At 47.3% G+C, this 13,019-nt stretch overlaps 1 protein-coding gene across 2 annotated transcripts in view; it reads left to right on the top strand.

Annotated features, from left to right (window-relative positions):
• Positions 1-13,019, top strand: part of LOC126183438 (plexin-A4) — a 963,020-nt gene that overhangs the window by 917,157 nt on the left and 32,844 nt on the right. For both annotated transcript variants that reach the window (XM_049925426.1, XM_049925425.1), the window contains 2 exons: positions 3,310-3,472; positions 3,819-4,027. In XM_049925426.1, the coding sequence (XP_049781383.1) occupies positions 3,310-3,472; positions 3,819-4,027 (372 nt within the window). The remainder of the gene's footprint in view (positions 1-3,309; positions 3,473-3,818; positions 4,028-13,019) is intronic.

Genomic DNA, 13,019 nt, shown 5'->3' with positions numbered 1-13,019 from the left:
GTTTCTCCAAACAAACTGCGAGCAATAGGGGCCTGTGGAGATGTGCCAGTCTCCGTTTTTACTTCTCACAGGGAACCTACTGTTCACTGTCAGCTTCACATTGGCCACACTTGGCTGACCCATGGCCACAACCTATGTGATGATCCACCCACTCTCAGTGGCCTACATCCTACTAGACTTCTATTTTTTGGCCACATTACAGCGAAGCCCTAACCTTGCCTAATCACTGTCTCCGATACTAGTGTACAATGGAAAAGTGTTTGATCCGGTTGTACATTTTACCCATGAAGGTGGTTTCTATTTCTCTCTGTGACATAATGCACATTGATTTCAACAGCTGCTTGAGGGCCTGTAGGGGTGCCTCATCACCTGCACCAACCCAGGGGGCCCATGGCTACCTGTGCTCAGTGGTTCAGTCTGGCCCCTGTCCTTCCAACCTTTTTAATTGTTCTACATATGTTGTTGATTTATTGCCTCATAGTCATTGTTCTCTTTCATGAGAATTTATCAACTTGTCCACGTTTTCTTGTCATAATGGAGGGCGAGGAAGCACCGGTCAGATGCAGAGTTGTGCATCTCCCATCGCGTAATGTGTCCTGGCGGTCTCCTACTGTGTTCTGGACAGACCAACTTACCCAGCTTTACCCTTTTGCCCTTCTCTCACTTCTGTTTGCTTCTATCTCTTAGTTTTCTTGATTATCGTGCACAGTTGGGTTCTTTGTGATTTATGTTTTGTGTCCTTCCTCTCTGGGGACTATTCCTGGTTTGACACCTATAGGAATAGGATGACCTCATAGTTTGGTCCCTGTAACCCCATCAATCCATCTATCCATCCATTTCATTTAACAGTGTAGTGTATCATGTGACGAATTATACAAATTCTGTTTGTGTGAGATTCTTGTGTTATTTATATTAGGTTTAATGATGATACACTGGCCTTTAACCATCTGTTGAAGTTTTCAAATATTTCATTAGCCGACTTTCCAGTAAAATGACTGGTACTAATTTTTATACAGGTACTTCCACTATCTGCAAAAGCAACAGAAGTGGAATCTTCTGCAAATGTAAGTGGATCATTTATGTTCATCAGAAAGTGTTAAAATAGAAACATGTTATACCCAAGTCTGATTGTTTCAAATTCTGACTTCTTATTATCATACGATTGATATGAAACTGATACACTCTTGTCATGCACATAAGATAAAAAACATGAACTTGGTGTTCATCAGACTGACAAATGCTGTGGACAAAACTGTTAATTTTTGGTGTAACTAAGATCATTTATTATTTTTATTTTATTTTCCATGTCCAGAACACCATACATTAATATCTAGTTTAAGTCAACTGTAATAAAATTTAAAGTTTAAATATATTTTGCCCAATAATCAGCTACACAGATGGCCTTATCTTTAGCTAGCTGTAAATCTAGCAGGGTACAGCTTGTGCTGAGGTTTGGGCACATCAGTAGGTGGTCGTCTGTTTGGTCATTCCCCCAGTCACATAATGGTTCCTCATCAAAGCAGCCTCATTATGCAAGGTTATGCTTGCAGTGTGAGATCCTAGTCCACAGCCTGCTGAGCTGTCCAGGTTGTGAAGGATTTGTTACTTCTAGGCACAAGTTCTTCCTTCAGCTCCAAGGTAGTATTTGGTGTTGCCTCCTTCCATGGCTGAAATCTCCTCTCTTTGACAGTGATGGTGATTGGCTCTGACCTCCAGAGGCAGCTCTTTCTTGAGTGAAGCTACCTGGGCTATTATAAGTGCCTGTGTAGAGGATGATGATTATTTGTCTTCTGTTTGTTCCTCTCCACTTTGGCAGATAATTGCCACCATATACTGGAGGGGGGGAGCTATCCTTATGAGAGGGTAGATCTTCTCTGTTGGTGTGGGCCTCAAATATCCTGATATGAGACAACTCATTTATGGTCACATAAATGTGTTTCACATGGGCCAAATTCTTCCACACAGGTGCAGCATACTCAGCTGCTGACAAAATGAGTGCAATGGCTGTAGTTTGAAGCACTTGTGGGTCAGCACCCCAGTTTGAGCTGGTCAGTTTATGTTTATGTGACCATAACATGATGTTATTCCTAACACTGACCTTCTGCTTAGTGTCTGAACAGTGCTGTTTACATGACAGAGTTCTGACCAACATTCTACCTAAGTAGTGGGGAATGTAGTAGTGCTCTAGCTCCTTGTCCTTCCAACTCACATGGAGTTTTCTTTTGGCTTCATTAATCTTCATGTTGAAACTGCAAACTTGCATCTTTGCTGGGTTTGGTAAGTATTTTGGGGCTGCTTGTTAATTTCTCATCCAACTCCTCAAAGGTGCTCCCTTGTGTGAGCATTTCCTCTCCAGCCTCCAAGTTGTCTTCAGAGACTGGATTGATATTGTAAAGGTGCCTATACTTTTATAGGGTTATTTTTATGTTGTCATAAATCACAGGTATGGATTCCCTCCAGCAGCCTCTAGGGATGTGTTTCCAAGATATTCATCTGGTGTACTGTATAAATGTGTCTTAGGAGTTAGCGACTGGAGGTATCTCATCAATCTCGGCATCCAGTTCTTTTGTGAAAAATCTCCAACATACCTTTTTGAAGCTGAAATACCTTTTAAATGAGATGATATCTGGACACACTACAGCTTTTATGGTCAGTGTGATGGGTCCACATTGAGTCCTTGGTAGTGCATTAACTACCGACTTAACAGTGTGCTGAACAATCCAATCTGTTAAAAATATGTTGTCAGGTTTGTATCCACATTCCTATCGTCCAATGTTAAGAGGCTGGTAATTTTGGGTTGTGTATAAACTTGAGTTCAGATCTCTCTGTCCATCTTTCGCCTTCTTCTCCATTGGAATCTGTCTCTGGGTAGCCCCATGTAGTGCTGTGACTATTGAAATCTCTGATTACGATTGTGATTGACTGTTTTCGAAAGTTACTTGGTTCTCTGAATCTGAAATCTACCCCAGGTGGCTTGTCGATGGAGGTCACTGTGCATGTCTTCAATTCAATTGTTAAAATTTCTATGTTATCTATATATGTCATCACCACTGCTTGAACCATAAGGCTAGGCTTTGTGAATATTGCACTCCCATATTGTTCATGCTGTCTTTCTGAAGCTAATATCATGCCTTTGATTTTTGGTCTATGGCTAGTGGGTCCTCTATGAGTTTCCTGTAAGATTAAAATATCACATTTGTGTTTCCTGCACATGCGAGAGAGTAAAAGTTCTTTATTTGCAGATAAACCTTCAATGTTAACTGAAGTCATTTTAAGGCCAAGATCTAAGACTTGACTTCTTCATTGCAGCTGGAACTCGTAATTGAAAACCTGCCAACACTTTCTGGCCAGTTCCTGTGTGCATTCACTGCACTGGATAAGACACTAATAACAAATGCGACTCGTAAACCTTATGGTGTGAACTGCACAACACCAAGGACAGATCTTCTTCCTTCAATACCTCAGGGACAACGTAAGTACAAAGCATGCTTTACAGTTGGCTAATTCTCTCTCATTTCCTTAGCATGTAGTTTGTTGTATTTCTTATTTTGTGGTAGAGACACATTTTTTGGTTAAGAACAGCTATTCTGACCACTATTTTATTTTTGTAACCATTTGATCAATGTAAAATTTAATGTCATTTTCCTTTTGAGATTTTTTCAAGAAGTTGCATAATTTTAAATGACGACATCTGTATATAAGAATAACATTGACAGTTGTTTGACATCACCCACCATTGATCATTTTGATGTCATTGCTAAATGAAAGTTTTATCATAAGAATCATTACACTTGTGCTAAATAATCAAATCTTTTCAGATCATTTCACGGCAAAACTATCTGTACGAATGACATCTGGACCAGATTTTGTTGCAACCAACTTCACGTTTTTTGACTGCAACACATACAGCTCGTGCACACAATGTGTTTCATCATCATTCCCTTGTGATTGGTGCGTAGATGGCCATCGCTGCACACATGACACTGCAGAAAACTGCCGCAATGACATCCTAGTAACTGGTGTCAGTGTAAGTAATTCTCTCTTGTTTGTATAGGAGACAGCTCATTACTAGTAACTGTTATTGTTATGCAGACATTATAGTTGACCAAATATGTTACTTAACAACTCTCTGGCATATATTAATAGTTTTTTAAACTATAATTCTGTATAGTGAAAGCTACTGCATGCAGAATACCATGTTAAATGTGCCATACACTGCTTTAAATGATAGTAATTGCATAGTCAACTGCTGGTACATAATTAACCTGGATTACACAGAGCTGCAACAGGAATGGGAAGACAGTAGGTTAGCTGGTGAAGGAAATAGTATGAAGGTAGTAACTAGTAAACTCACAAATACTCCAAGTAAGGATAAATGAGAGACAAGCTGCAAGACTCTATCTGAAAGTAGAGCCTTATGTATCTAACACAGTGTGCTGTTGCACATGACATGTGAAAGAGGCATTTTGACTGCCCACAGAACAAATATTTCTTGTGCTAGTGTGCCAGTGTTGCTGTGAATGAGTAAGGTTGTGTTGTGGTAAGACAATGGACTCACATGTAGGAGAATGACTGTACAGACCTGGTCCAGCCATCCAGATTAAAGTTTCCTGTTCAAGACAAATGGATGAACTTGGGCTCTGTCTGTGTGGATATCATCATTGATGGTATGTTAAATCATAATCTCTCCTTTCTTCCTTTTAATTGCTCTCTAAGACATCCAATTTTGAGTAGGGTATGTCAGATATTCATCAATGAGAAAAAGTTACTCAATGTTACTCAATGCCTCTCACACTCTGATGTGCAAAAGGCAGTCAAGGCCGCTCAGCTGCCAACTTTCATTCCATCAATGAAGTATTGTGCTCCAAAGGCCAATGTTGGCTCTCAAACTGCGACAGTTACTGAAACATACCAACTGCTTCTGTACATACTATTGCTAATCTTTGCCAGTGATTCGACCAACTAATATGCAAAGGGTTGCTTGGATAGGTGGTAGTGGTAGTGACTTTTGTTCCACCAAGGATGAAGAATACAGCTGCCCCTTCTCCATGTGGGATATGGACTCTGAGTTCTCTGTGACTTACCTGGCTGTAGCGGGATCCATTACAGCATATTGGTAAAGATTAAAAAAACTCCTGTTTATGCTTTTTAACTTTTCATGAATGACAGAAAATTTCCTAATTCACAGAGAATTATTATTTTAATTCTATATTTAAAGCTTGGGTATGACGAAATATGTAGGGTAGTTGTCATAGTGTTAACATAACTGGCTCCCATTATTTTTATTGTTGCATTTACAGTGTCATATATGATCACTTTGGTTGTCAGTGAATCTTATGTTTTAAGTGGTACTGTTTTTGTTGTTTCTATTAACATTACAGCATCCACAGGAATAAGACCTGCCCTGTTTTCTTTATTTTTAGACTATTTGTCTGTCTTCTTTCCTTCCTCTAGCTTCACTGTAGTAACATTTCAGCTGCATCTAACAATTAAGGAGTTGAAAGAATGGATGTAGAATAAGGTTTGAATTTCTCAAATGAGAAATTCATTTTTGTTATCCTTAATTTATCACAACTAGTTTTTAACTTCCCAGGGCTGTTGATGAGAGAGACTGTCCTAAATTTTAAATAATTAGTGATTTTGCTGTGCGTTATGTTTGTTTTTAAGCTTAGTTGATAGCCATATCTCAGGGCCTAAATGTACAGTTCTTAGAAGCTTTGTGTAAGTGATAGTCAAAGTTCATGGGGAATAGACAGAGTCTCTCTGTCCCCTAGCTTTACAGAGTCATCATGCAATCTTGGTTGAATTGAGTCTGTAGGTCTGATGAACAGTTCTACTTAAGAATGTAAATGCATTGTACTATTAGGTAATATCATGCTCACAGTGGTTTTTAGGGCCAGCTTTATTCCCAGGCTATGTACAGAGGCCAGTGAGTCAACACATAACTAAAGGTATTGATTCCTCACAGTTTAGGAAACCTATAACACACTATCCATGCACAGACACCTTCATACCATACTGTTTCTTGCCCACTTGAGGAACAGCTGTGAGCAATGAGGCACTTCAGAATCTGTGCAAAGGATTGCTTTTTACTGTGGCTGTAGTCCGTATCAATGTATTATGCCAAGATTGGAATGGAGCACATCCTTTGCTTCTCTAGAGGCCCAGATTTATTTTAGATTTGACGGAAGTCTGAAAAAGAATGCACTCTTCATGTAACTTTTAAGACTTTATTTCAAAATGTCTTACTTATTCTCCATGATTTTGCTGTAGCATGCTGTTGCATATTGTAGCATGCTCTGGCATATGAGGCAGCATCACAGTAAGAAATTTCACTCCAGCTCCAATTTCCCTACTGTATTACAGGTAATACAACAAATGAACCTATCAAAGGAAATATTTTAGAATGTATAGGGTACACTTGTCTTATACTAACAGGACAACCATGTCTCATTCTGCTGGGTACCAGGACACAATGGAGGAGACCCCTGCGGGTTCGGGGGTTAGAATAGGCCCGCGGTATTCCTGCCTGTCGTAAGAGGCGACTAAAAGGAGTCTCACATGTTTCGGCCTTATGTGATGGTCCCCTCTCGGGTTTGACCTCCATCTTTCTAAATTATTCCGAAGAGCGAGCCAATTGGGGAAGGGCGCCTTACATGGTGCACTGTATCCGTCGTGCAATTAGACCTTTAGCCGTCTTTCTCGTCGTTGCAATGGTGTCCCGCTCGTTTTCGATCTTTTGGGCGATTACCACACTGCACTCTGCAGCGTTTCTTTTAACTGCGACGACGACCTTGGCCATTTTTTGCACCTAAGATCCAGCACGGTAGCCAGTCCGTTGTGGTGGGGCCGCCATGTACCCTCTTGGTTGTAGCCCCCTGACAACACAGGGATCGCTCTACTGATGCCTGCGCCGTTAACTCCCCACGTATGCCAAGGAGTAGATGCCCATCGCCCCGGGGCATCGGGACTCCCGGCAATGGCCATCCTGCCAGGTGGCCTTTGCTGTGGCTGGGTGGCGCCCGTGGGGAGGGCCCTTGGTCGGAGTAGGTGGCATCAGGGCGGATGACCCGCAATGAAGCGTGGTACATCATCTCTCGCTGGTGGGCCACCACCAGCAGTCTCTAAGCGATCGAGGTCTAACCTCAACGGCAGGAAATACGATCCACGATCATTTCCCTCCCTGGCCACTCCATGGGAGGAACGTATGGCAAAAGAAGGCAGTGGAGACTATTCACCCCGGTTCCTTGTGTGTACGCGAGTTGATGGGGAATCGTTTATGTCAACCAAGCCCCAGTTTTTTGTGGAGCATTTAGAGGACAAGTTCGGGGAGGTGGAGGGCTTGTCCAAGATGCGCTCTGGTTCTGTGCTCATCAAAACGGCATCCTCTGCCCAGTCACGGAGGTTGCTCAATTGTGACAAGTTGGGGGATGTTTCAGTTAACATCACGCCGCATAAGAGTCTGAACATGGTCCAGGGTATAATATTCCACAGGGATCTTCTTCTGCAGTCCGACGATGAATTACGCGCCAACCTCGAACGACGAGGTGTTCACTTCGTCCGGCGCGTCCATCGGGGTCCGAGGGATAATCAGGTAGCCACCGGTGCCTTCATCTTGGCCTTTGAGGGTGATGTCTTACCCGAAAAGGTTAAGGTGATGGTTTACCGTTGTGATGTGAAGCCATATATCCCTCCTCCGATGCGGTGTTTTAAATGCTGGAAGTTCGGGCACATGTCATCTCGCTGTACTTCCAGCATCACGTGTCGGGATTGTGGACGTCCTTCGCATCCTGATACTCCATGTGCCCCGCCTCCTATCTGTGTTAACTGCGGAGAACACCATTCCCCCTGCTCGCCGGACTGTAGGATCTTTCAGAAGGAAAGGAAGATAATGGAATATAAGACCCTGGACCGCCTGTCCTACACCGAGGCAAGGCGGAAATTTGAGCGGCTACATCCTGTGCCAATGCCAACTAGTTATGCCGCTGCTGCAACACCAGTTCGATCTCAGCTCGGTCAGCATTCACCGGCCCCCTTGGTTGTGGGGGGCACTTCACTCCCTGTTGCTCCTGCTCCATCTACTTCAGGAGCAACACCACCCCAACCACCGGGGACATCTGTTCCCCCTTCACAGCCGGAGAAGCGTGAGCCTTCTTCGGCTCCTCTCGCTCGGAAGGGGTCCCTTGGGGCCCTCCCATCCCAGGCTTTGCCCAGTGCCAAAGTGGACACCCGCAAGGTTGTCAAACAATCACCGGTCGCTGGTCGTAGGGCGTCACGGTCGTCTTCAGTCCCAGAGACTGACCCAGTGAGGCCCTCCCAGCCAGAACCACCTAAGGCTCAGCGCGCAAAGCAGTCAAAGAAAAAGGCTCCCAAGCATCCTGAAATTGCGGTGGCACCTGTCCCACCGCAACCTTCTCCCTCTGCGTCCGAGGATGAGGTGGAGATCCTGGCGTCCGCTGAGGACATGGATCTCGCCAGTCCCTCGGATGCAGTAGATAGCTGTTGTCCAGGTGGTGACTCAGTAGCAGCAGGGGCCCCGGAGGCGTAATCTGCCTCCCCAGTCCCTTCACGCCTTTCCCATCCATGGCTAATACCATCCTCCAGTGGAACTGCAGCGGTTTCTTCCACCATCTAGCTGAGCTCCGCCAACTTCTCAGCCTTCGCCCTTTCTTCTGCATTGCTCTGCAGGAAACTTGGTTTCCGGCGATGCGAACCCCCGCCCTCCGTGGCTATCGGGGTTATTACAAGAACCGAGCAGCTTATGAAAGGGTGTCTGGTGGCGTCTGCATTTATGTCCTTCACACTCTGCACAGCGAGTCTGTCCCTCTCCAGACGCCTTTAGAGGCTGTCGCTGTACGCGTGTGGACGCCACAGGCTGTTACCGTCTGCAGTCTTTACATTCCACCGGATGGTGATGTCTCGCAGCATGTCCTGGCTGCACTGGTCGCCCAATTGCCGCCACCTTTCTTGCTATTGGGCGACTTCAACGCTCATAACCCTCTGTGGGGGGGGTCAGTGGCAACACGTCGAGGCGCCATCATTGAGCATTTATTGTCGCAGCTCGATCTCTCGCTGTTAAATGATGGTGCCTTCACACACTTCAGTGTGGCGCATGGCACCTACTCCGCCATTGACCTTTCAATCTGTAGCCATAGCCTCTTACCGTCTGTCCAATGGAGTGTGCATGACGACCTGTGTGGTAGTGACCATTTTCCGATCTTTTTGTCACTACCACAGCGCCCCTCTTCTGGGCACCCTAGCAGATGGGCTATGAATAAGGCTGACTGGGACTTGTTCTCCTCCACTGCCGCTTTTGAGCCTCTCTCTACCGATGACATTGATGCGGTGGTTCAATCGGTCACCACCGGCATCGTTACTGCCGCCGAATCTGCCATTCCCCATTCCTGTGGGTCCCCTCGGCGGAAGGCTGTGCCTTGGTGGTCGCCTGAGATCGCTGAAGCGATTAAAGATCGCCGGCGGGCGCTCCAGCGTCACAAGCGACACCCCTCCCTCGACCACCTTATCGCCTTCAAACGGCTGCGTGCGCGGGCCCGCCTCCTTATCCGCCAAGGCAAGAAGGAGTGCTGGGAGCGGTATGTGTCCACCATTGGCCTCCATGTCACTCCTTCGCAGGTCTGGGCCAAGATTCGACGCGTCTACGGCTATCGGCCACCTGCCAGCGTCCCTGCGCTCTCACTGAATGGAGCAGTTTGTACTGACTCCGACGTCATTGCCAATCGCTTAGCAGAGCATTTTGCTATGAGTTCCGCTTCTGCGAATTACCCCCAGGCCTTCCGCTCCATTAAAGAGCGGATGGAACGTCGGAGCCTTTCGTTTCGCACCAACCACCCAGAATCTTACAATGCTCCATTTAGTGAGTGGGAATTTCGCAGTGCCCTCGCTGCTTGCCCTGATACCGCTCCTGGGCCAGATGGCATCCACTGTCAGATGCTGAAACACCTTTCAGTGGACTGCCAGCGGCGCCTTCTCGATCTTTACAACCGTCTTTGGGTCGAGGGGGAGTTTCCGTCGCAATGGCGGGAAGGCATTGTCATCCCCGTTTTGAAACCTGGAAAGCACCCTCTGGAGGTGGACAGCTACCGTCCCATTAGCCTCACCAACGTTCTTTGCAAGTTGCTTGAACGGATGGTGAGCCGGCGCTTGCATTGGGTACTGGAGTCTCGAGGCCTTCTGGCTCCATCTCAGGGTGGGTTCCGTAAAGGCCGCTCCGCCGCCGACAATCTGGTGAGCCTGGAGTCGGCCATCCGTACTGCCTTTTCCCGCCGTCAGCACCTGGTCGCTGTCTTTTTCGACATGCGGAAGGCGTACGATACGACGTGGCGTCATCACATTCTTTCTACGCTCCATGGATGGGGTCTTCGGGGTCCTCTGCCGATTTTTATCCGCAATTTTCTGTCGTGTCGTACCTTCCGCGTGCAAGTCGCGGCCTCGTATAGTTCCTCCCACGTCCAGGAGAACGGTGTGCCACAGGGCTCTGTTTTAAGTGTCTGTCTGTTTTTAATAGCCATTAACGGGCTTGCTGCGGCCGTGGGAAATTCTGTCTCCGCTTCCCTGTATGCTGACGACTTCTGCCTTTATTACAGCTCTACTGGCATTGCAGCTGTTGAACGTCAGCTACAGGGCGCTATCCGTAAGGCGCAGTCTTGGGCTGTAGCGCATGGGTTTCAGTTTTCGGCAGCCAAGACCCGCGTTATACATTTCTGCCGGCGCCGAACAGTCCATCCTGAGCCGCGGCTTTATCTTGCCGACGAACTCCTTGCTGTGGTGGAGACCCACAGGTTTTTGGGGGTGGTTTTTGATGCCCGGTTGACTTGGCTGCCTCATATCCAGCAGCTTAAACAGACGTGTTGGCGGCATCTAAACGCTCTGAGATGCTTGAGCCACACCCGCTGGGGAGCCGACCGCTCTACCCTGTTACGGCTCTACCAGGCGTTAATCCAGTCCCGTCTGGATTATGGGTGCCTGGCATATGGCTCAGCATCCCCGTCTGCGTTGCGGGTGCTGGACCCAATCCTCCACAGCGGGATACGCCTTGCCACTGGTGCTTTCCGCACCAGCCCTGTGGACAGCTTACTCGTGGAGGCAGGTGTCCCTCCACTGCGGTTCCGGCGCCAACGTTTGCTGGCCGCTTATGCTGCCCATGTTCTAAGCTCGCCCGGGCATCCTACCTATCGTCTCCTGTTCCCGCAGTCAGTCGTCCGTCTGCCGGAACGTCGGCCCCGGTCGGGTTGTCCGATCGCCATACGCGTCAAGGAGCTTCTCTCCGGGCTTGGGCTTGTCCCTGTTCCACCTCCTTTCCGGGCACTTCTGCGTACACCCCCGTGGTGCGTTCCTCGCCCTTGCCTTCGGCTCGACTTGGCACAGGGCTCGAAGGACTCAGTCCCTCCAGAGGCCTTCCGCCGCCGCTTTTATTCCATCCTGGCCACGTATCAGGGCTCTGGCATTGTTTACACCGACGGCTCGATGGTTGCTGGTCGAGTCGGGTATGCGCTCACTCTAGGGAACCATTCCGAACAACGTTCTTTGCCGGCTGGCTGCAGCGTTTACACTGCTGAGCTGGTTGCCATCTTTCGAGCCCTAGAGTATATCCGCTCCTGCTCAGGTGAGTCGTTCGTTATCTGTAGCGATTCCCTGAGCAGTTTACGAGCACTCGACCAGTGTTTTCCTCGTTCCCGTCTGGTGATGGCTATCCATGAGTCCCTGCATACTCTTGCGCGTTGCGGCCGCTCTGCGGTCTTCGTGTGGACCCCAGGCCATGTTGGGATCCCCGGCAACGAGAATGTTGACCGGCTGGCGAAAGAGGCGACTAGTGCACCACCTCTGGACGTTGGCCTCCCGGAGACCGATTTGCGGGCGTTCCTACGCCGCAAAATTCTGGACCTTTGGGACACTGAATGGCGCGCCCGGCCTTCACGCAACAAACTTCGGGCCATCAAGGGGGCTACCGGTGTGTGGCGCTCCTCCTTGCGGGTTTCTCGCAAGGAGTCTGTTGTCCTCTGCCGGCTGCGCATTGGGCACACTCGGCTTACCCACGGCCACTTATTGCGCCGTGAGGATGCGCCTCTATGTCGCTGCGGCTCCGTTTTATCCGTGGTTCATGTTTTATTGGAGTGTCCGTTTTTAGCTGCGCTCAGGCAGTCGTTCGCACTGCCTGCCTCGCTCCCTGCCCTTTTAACAGATGACCCGGCTATGGCTGACTTAGTTTTACGTTTTATTCGGGCAGGGGGTTTTTATTCTTTACTCTGAGTGTTTCTGTTTTTATCTTATTGTTTTGTGTTGATTCTGGCCTTTGGCCTCCGGTTTTAAACTGATTTTTTTAATGTGTTTCCAGTGGTTGGCTTTTCCTTTTTTATTTCTCTGGTCGGCCAACCACCGTCACACTCTGTGTGCTTTTAGTTCGTTTTGTCTTGTCTTTGTTTCAGTTTCTCTTGTCCTGTATCGTCTGTGATCTCTTTTGTTCCTCGTTTTTATTCTCTGTGGGTGTTCTTTGTCTTTGGAAAAAGGGACCGATGACCATAGCAGTCTGGTCCCTTTAATCCCCCAAACCAACCAACCAACACAATGGAGGCTGGAGAAATGAGCAAACTGATACAGTAGCCAAGTGAAACTGCAATGTACCATTCCCTTGCAGGCTGCCAGCTCTCTGTTAAGTCGGAGAGCTGAAGCTGTTTAGCGATAGCACGCCTTATACTAGTAAATCTGATGGAACAAAGTTGCCCTGGATAAGTCGGAGAGCTGAAGCTGTTTAGCGATAGCACGCCTTATACTAGTAAATCTGATGGAACAAAGTAGCCCTGGCTTGCTTTGTAATCAGGCACTGTCCATTGTTCTGCCCCCTCTCCCTCCCCTCCCCTCCCCTCTTCCCCACCCACCTGATAATTCTATGGTGCTTGTGGTGTATAAATTATTTTATGCAACATAATTCACTTTACATTTTGAAAAGATGGTAAAAGTAAGTTTTAGCAGGGGCATTCCCTCTCTTTTAAATGATTATGAGA

The sequence above is a fragment of the Schistocerca cancellata genome, chromosome 4 (assembly GCF_023864275.1).
Source record: "Schistocerca cancellata isolate TAMUIC-IGC-003103 chromosome 4, iqSchCanc2.1, whole genome shotgun sequence".
Classification (NCBI taxonomy): domain Eukaryota; kingdom Metazoa; phylum Arthropoda; class Insecta; order Orthoptera; family Acrididae; genus Schistocerca; species Schistocerca cancellata.
Note: the sequence above shows the minus strand (reverse complement) of the source record. Positions and strands in the feature narration are given on the sequence as shown.